This window comes from Natator depressus, chromosome 6 (assembly GCF_965152275.1).
Source record: "Natator depressus isolate rNatDep1 chromosome 6, rNatDep2.hap1, whole genome shotgun sequence".
NCBI classification, from domain to species: domain Eukaryota; kingdom Metazoa; phylum Chordata; order Testudines; family Cheloniidae; genus Natator; species Natator depressus.
Genome location: NC_134239.1, coordinates 67,210,771 through 67,217,510, shown reverse-complemented (window position 1 = coordinate 67,217,510; position 6,740 = coordinate 67,210,771). Strand labels below are relative to the sequence as shown.

General features: G+C 38.1%; 1 protein-coding gene across 2 annotated transcripts in view; it reads right to left on the bottom strand.

The window, feature by feature from the left end:
• Positions 1-677: 677 nt before the first annotated feature.
• Positions 678-6,740, bottom strand: part of RBM25 (RNA binding motif protein 25) — a 41,458-nt gene continuing 35,395 nt past the window's right edge. The window contains exons 17-18 of one of the 2 annotated variants that reach the window (XM_074955598.1): positions 6,041-6,088; positions 678-3,656 (exon numbers count right to left, since the gene is read on the bottom strand). In XM_074955598.1, coding sequence (XP_074811699.1) covers positions 3,564-3,656; positions 6,041-6,088 — 141 coding nt within the window. In that variant the 3' untranslated portion in view covers positions 678-3,563. The remainder of the gene's footprint in view (positions 3,657-6,040; positions 6,089-6,740) is intronic. The other variant, XM_074955596.1, reaches the window with a different exon arrangement.

Sequence of the window (6,740 nt, the reverse complement as noted above, 5' to 3'; positions counted from 1 at the left end):
TGTTTTGTTTTTAAACCAAAGTTAAATTGTAGTGCCCTGCACAATGGGGCCCTGATCCATGTCTAGGGCCCCTTATTGCTTCCAAAACAGATACATATTTTTCCTTTAATTTGTACCACAGTGAAACGTATCCCATGATAAGAACAAAAGTACTTTATGTGCTGTTGTAGCACACCACACCAAATTTCCACCAAAGTTTATGGGACAGTTAACCAAAAGATCTCATGACCAATATATAGTTAATCCACTTCCTCACTGTATTGACATGTCAATAGTATGTATTCAACAAGCCCAAGTTTCCACATGTTCAGAGAATAAAATAATTTAGAATGGTCAGAGAATGTCAAATATCCATCAAAATAGTTTATGCGCTGTAGTCATGTTGGTCCCAAGATATTAGAGAGAGAAGGTGGGCAAGGTGAAGAAGAGCTCTGAGTAAGCTTGAAAGCTTGTCTCTCTCACAACAGAAGTCAGTCCAATAAAAGATATTACCTCACCCACCTTGTCTCTCAAAATAGTTTACACAATCAACTGTAGCAACTCTTTTCTAACTGTATTTTGAAATAACCCTGTTCCTGTATGTTGAAAGAAAAAAACACTTAAGGAAGAGACATTTTATATTAAGAATTCTGCAGCGCTATTAGGGATTACTTTATTCTGAAATCCATTCCAGCAAATAGCATTTCTTCCTTTCTGTATGCTAGTGACGTCAATTCCATGTAATGCTTTGAGATTTAAAAAGCCTAGAAACATCAGAAATATAAGTTTTCAAACACTAACTGATTGTTTTAATAAATATGTTTACAGGAATCCAAGGGGAAAAGACTTAAGTCCATAAGCACAAAACAACCATAACCAGAGAACATCCTAGAGGATATTGATCTTTGTATATTCACAAAAACTAGAATCATCCTCCTCTAAGTGGGTGGAAAACAGCTCAGTAAAACTAGTCTCAATGGGAAACCACATTAATAACTTAAGTAACATGTGCAACAAGAAACAGGCAACACTAGCATAAAAACTTTACAGTCAGTGTTGCATTCTGAAAGCGGGGGAGGGGAGGGGAATCAGTTATGAACCTGCAGATATCCAATCTTGTGCACTCACTACCAAACATACATGAGTGATATAAAATTCTCAACTTCCTTAAAACCAATTTCCAAATAAATCACTAATCCAATAGTTTACACACTTAAGTACTATTTACCCAACTAATCCAAATTTGCTTAACATTCCAATTTAAATTTTACCAAAGTCTTGTCCACCCAGATCTTCATTCAACTCAGTTTCTCTAGGAAGCAAGTGCACAAGCATTCATCAAATTCATTAACATCATTTAATAGGCAGGTATATAGAGCAATCCTACTGGCTGAGTGTGTTCTGCTAAGCAGAGATCTAGCTTCAGTTTCATAATCTGTTGGGGTGTTGAGCAAAATACCAAGTGCGGAGAGCAGTTTGTGTCTCAGTGACATTTGCTTGGCATTAAAGATCAGTTCAACTTGCTCTGCTACAATACCATTAGGGACAGAGATGGGAAGATTTATTAGAGGGAACAAATAAGGCCTTGAATTTTTAAGTTCAACCAGCTCTCCTTCCCCCCCTTCTCTCTTCATTCCCACCCTGGAGTTCATAGCTTCAAATTTCATCAGCATCTGGAAGAGCCCCCGAAGAAGGTGGTGGAGGAGGGGAAAAGGGTGCCATTGGGGTAGTATCAAGCGGCAGTCATACACGTTGAGCAAAAACTAGTCTGGAGGAGGTTGGAGTGTGTGTGGGTGTGCGCAAAAAAACAAAACCCAAACTAAACCACAACATAAAACAATATTAGATCTCAACCCAAATAAAGAAAAGCACACTTTAAACATACAAACTCAAAGGGATGAAAAAGGGCAAGTTAGGAGTCGGACCACGTCTGCACTCTTCCGTTAAGCCCATATAGAGGAGTTAAAAAGCCTCTGTGGACATTTGTTCTGGTTCCTGACCTGGAACAGATATGTTCAATAAAATGGCATGCTGTAGGAAACTCCAAAAGAATTTGAGCCCCCAAATCAAATATATACATTTTTAATATTTGAAATATTTACATGGCGGAACCTTTACACGATCCCATTTGTTAAGAACAGTGTTTTCAAATGTCCTCTTAAGATGCAAGAATCTAATTACTCAAGGTCACAGTTATGCTTTCTAAACAGGTCAACCTGTATCCTTCAGTTAAATACAGTTACACAGATACTTGAACAGCTGTACTTAATTTGTTTGCTATTAAGAATTGTGTTTAAAAATTAAAAATGTTTGAGATTGTTTTGCTCCCTGGAAAACGTTCATCCTGCAATCAAGACGGCTCATCGCACATCATCAGTGCCTTTTTACCTGGGTATGAGATAAAAAATGCAGTGTACAGTACATCTCATCATTTATACCGCATCAGCTTGTTTATAAAAATCCCATACAGACAAGGCAGGAAAATATCACCCTCTTTCAATGACGATACAGACTGCTTACAGTACAAAAAATGAAGGAAAACAAAACCAGGGCTGGTTTGATAGTAGACATAAAAACAGACTTCTACATTGTTTGAAAAAGTATGATTTAGTTTTATAAACTGCTATGGTTAATTATATCCTTCAACCTTTTATTTCCCAAAATGTCCTAAACTGGCATATTAATTTCTCTTCTAAATTCTAAAAAAAGGTGTTTTAAAAGTAATTTCTTAAAAATCAGATTATTTTTGGAGGTAGGAAGGGCTAGCAGAGAAGGGCTAAAATGAAATAATTGTGCACAAGACATCTGAGGTAAAAAAGCATTAAATAGTGCTCACTGAAGTCCTATCGTCAACATAACAGAATAAGAAGCATCCTGCAATCTACTCCCTTTATGGGAAGGTTGAGCATCTGCAGGAGGGATTCTGGCCAGTTTCACAAGGAATTCTAAATTGGCAAAACCACCACCATTTTTCCTGCAGGTTCACATACAATGAAAAGCTTAAGGCCACTCCTCTCCCTAAGTCAGATGAGGGGGACAAATCAACAGTCGCAGGCACGCTCACACGCATACTGTGAAAGCCAAGAAAGTCGCTCCATCCACTTATTCTATTTTTACAATTCTAATTTCAATCCTATTATGATCGTTCTTTAAATTAAAGGGGGGGGGGAGAGAGAGCGAGAGGATGATACACTTTCAGTAAAATCAATTATCTTGGTCTGTATGATATAGTTCCACATTAAGTGCAAATGTTTTGCAAAACAAGGGAGTCTTTTTAATATTTACAAGGAACAGATTTGCTGAACAAGATCACCAGAGACTTGTACAGTAGCTGCATCTTATAAAACATACCAATAATTGTACCTGGTGAATTATAAAGAGAACCAACGCAGGATTCATATAACCATAACCGAGGGGGGCAGAGTGGCCTCAACAGAGCAGAGGACAAATTTTTTTCACATTTTCTACATAAAAAAATACAGGTCTCACAAGTGTCTCCGAGGACAGAGAAAATTCAAAGTTCTTGAATGATGGAAAAGGAAAACAAAAAAAACAAATGGAACCCTAAAAGCAAGGAGAGTGCTTTACTTCACTAGACCGATTTTCTTGGCTTCTGTTTCGTATATCAATAGCCTCCACATTTTGACTATAAACACTTCCGCTTCTTCATCTAGTACCTACAGGTGGGGGAAAAATATATATTAGGTTATGGTGGGTTTCTAGGTAGTGACACTACAGTTAAACTTAGCAGAAAGACTTATTACTTTGGTAGTGTTCATAGGAAAGAAACATCTGGGGAGCAAAATAAATCGAGTTATAAAGTTATGTTCCATCATTAAGCAGCAATATTAAGTTGTTCCTGGAAAAAGTTGTATGTATTATTGTCAAATGGTAGGTGATATGATCCTATTACGCAAAACTAAAAAGCTTTTGAATTTTTCAGTAATGCATTATGTAAAGTTTAACAAGTATGGCTAGGGTCCTCTGATTTGCACAAGCAGATTGCAATCACTTCACATATTTTAGTTTGAAAGTGAAGTGAACCCAAGGTATCTTATTTCATTAAGTTGACTTCATGTCGTATGTACTTATTTTTATTATAACTCCAAGTAATCAGTGCTACATTTAGTCATCTAGGGAAGGCCATATTTTATTCACAAATTAGGGATAGGGCCAACTGAAACTCTGGATGTGAACCCTAAAGTTTGGGAGGATGGGAGTGGAAGTGTCAAAAGTTCTGATCCATATCTAAACTTTGTGGCTGACTCCTATATCTTTAGGATGGGCCAAACCAAAATATGTGTTTTTCTGAGCCTCCCTCTGAAATTTGGAAATGTTGTAATCTGGATCCAAATTTTGTGACTAAGGGTTACCTCTGCAAGCTATACAAGCAGTGGCACAGATAGTTCATATTGGAACCTCTTTTTCACACTGTGTGTTCTATCACTATTAAATATCTGTGCATCATGGTCCCCAACCACTCCTTCCACCATCAACAGTTGTTTTACAGAATAGCAACTGAGCAATTTTAAGTTTCAGGAACATGACTGCATGACAACGATCCAACAGGCTGAACTGCAAAGCAGTGTTATCCTCTTATCCCATTCTCCAGCACAAGTGACCATGCTGCTATCCTCCCTAACACAGAGATCTGCAATGTGGAGGTCACTGCCAGCTCTTCCTTTTTCCTACACAATATGCCCAAAACTCGAGCTTTCTTCTCTGTGTAAAGCATTAGCCCCAATCTGAGCACTACAGCCACCTGTGGTCTGGTCTTCCCCACATCCCACCTGCCCCCTTTTAATGTGAACAAAACACAGCCAGTAAGGTCAGAATCTGACCTCCCTATTGCTTCTTTGGATTCTTCCAATGGATCTGTTTCACCACATCAAACCTCAAGTTTCTCAAAATCATCCCCTATGTAACTCTGCCCCTGCCTACTTACTCTCCCATGCATTTGTTGCCCCATTGCACCACCTTGATGCTGTTTGTCTGCTCCTCCAACTGCCTCATAATTTATTCCATGCTGCTCCCTATCCTTCTATAGGATGCCCTTCCTGAGGTGACTCACATGGCCACCACCCTCTCCTTTAAATCCCTTCTGAAGACTCACTTCTTCTGCAACACCTACAAGAAACTAGCTAAGTCATCTATTTCTCTTTTCCTTTATCTATCTTATGAATGAACTGTTATTTATGTGGAAAGGGAAGACAATATTGGGAGGGCATAGTGAAGCTTGCCATTGCATTTCCCTCTCCCATCTCTGTAATGGAGCTGAACTGTGGTTGGGGTGGGGAATTTCATGTGTAACTTAAAAATCCCAAACTAAGATGCAACTGAAGATGTGATCCCTCCCATCCCCCAATGATCACTTTGCTTGTATGCTGTACTTATTTCTTAACACAGCTTGCCCATCTAGAATCTACACAGGTAAAAACCATGTATTCCTCTATATTTAGAAAGTGCCTAGCATATTTTGGGCTCTATCACAATCTAAATAACAAACCGTATGAATTTTGCCTACTATCAATACTGTTATTAGTTTAACAAACAAATATGAACTGCCTAGGTGCTTTCTCCAGGAGGAGGAAGTTGACTTGTGCATGCTTGACAAGATACCTTTTCCACCAAAGGAACAAAACCCTTCTCTCCAGTACCAAAGAAATTTGCAGTTTTAGATTTTAACCTAGAAGATGACTATTTTGGAAATGTACATCCATTTCCAGTTTCCTTCTGAACATTAAACATACTACATTACCCCAATTAAGAAAGTCCATCACCAATGACTGCATAATGCTATCATAGTGTATCAAACTTCATCCTAAGTTTGCTGTCAATTGCTATACCCAAACTGCTGCAGAGAAAGGGTCCATAACTGATGAATACTGGCAGAGATTCAAAAAAATTCAAAGTTAGAAATTCTGAGTTTATAATTATTAGCTTCTACATAATGTATACGAAGCAAAAAAACCCACCCATCTGAACTGAGAGGTATGAATGGGCCAGGGGGAAGCATAAGGGGGGAAAAATAGAAGATAATTGATATTCAATTTCAGCTTACCATGGCAACATCATCCAATATGCTCTGCGGTGAACTATGAGCCATAACCTGAAACAAATAAATGGTTTTCAGTCTACAAACTGAGATCTAAAGAACTATACTCATATTAAAGATCTCTGAAAAATGAACCTAAATTTGAAATTGCTATAGCGAGCAGCCCACTGTTTCTCCACAGCAAGTTAAGAATTCTTAAAGACTGCATCTACTTTCACAGTAGTGTTAGTATCAAGGTCAACATGTGGGACAAGCACCAGCACTGACTAGCTCCAACAAGCCACAAGGGACTCATTCAACTAACTGTTCCTACACTTCGAGCCTGGCTGTGCTAATTTGGGGAGTGAGGGGGAAGGAATTCCCCCTCCTCCAACCTGGATCTGCTACTGAGAGAGGATAGGGGGAGAATAGTGAGTGGGTGGGTATCAATCATCCTCCCTCACTTTATTTTATTTGTTAGAGATTTGAATGGATTTATTTTAACATATTTGAAATTGTTTTTCAGAGCTCAAAGTCCTTTTCCAGGAGAGGGTGGCATTATATATAAAATTTAATAAAGTTTAAACAAATAAATTAAAGCTTTGCTAAAATTAATACCTCCTATCAGAACTGTGCTCCAGAAGCCAGGCTTTTATTAAAAAAAAATAAAATAAAATAAATGTTTCTAGCCCTGTGGCTGTGAAGAAACCTTTTTAAAAAGGTGAAC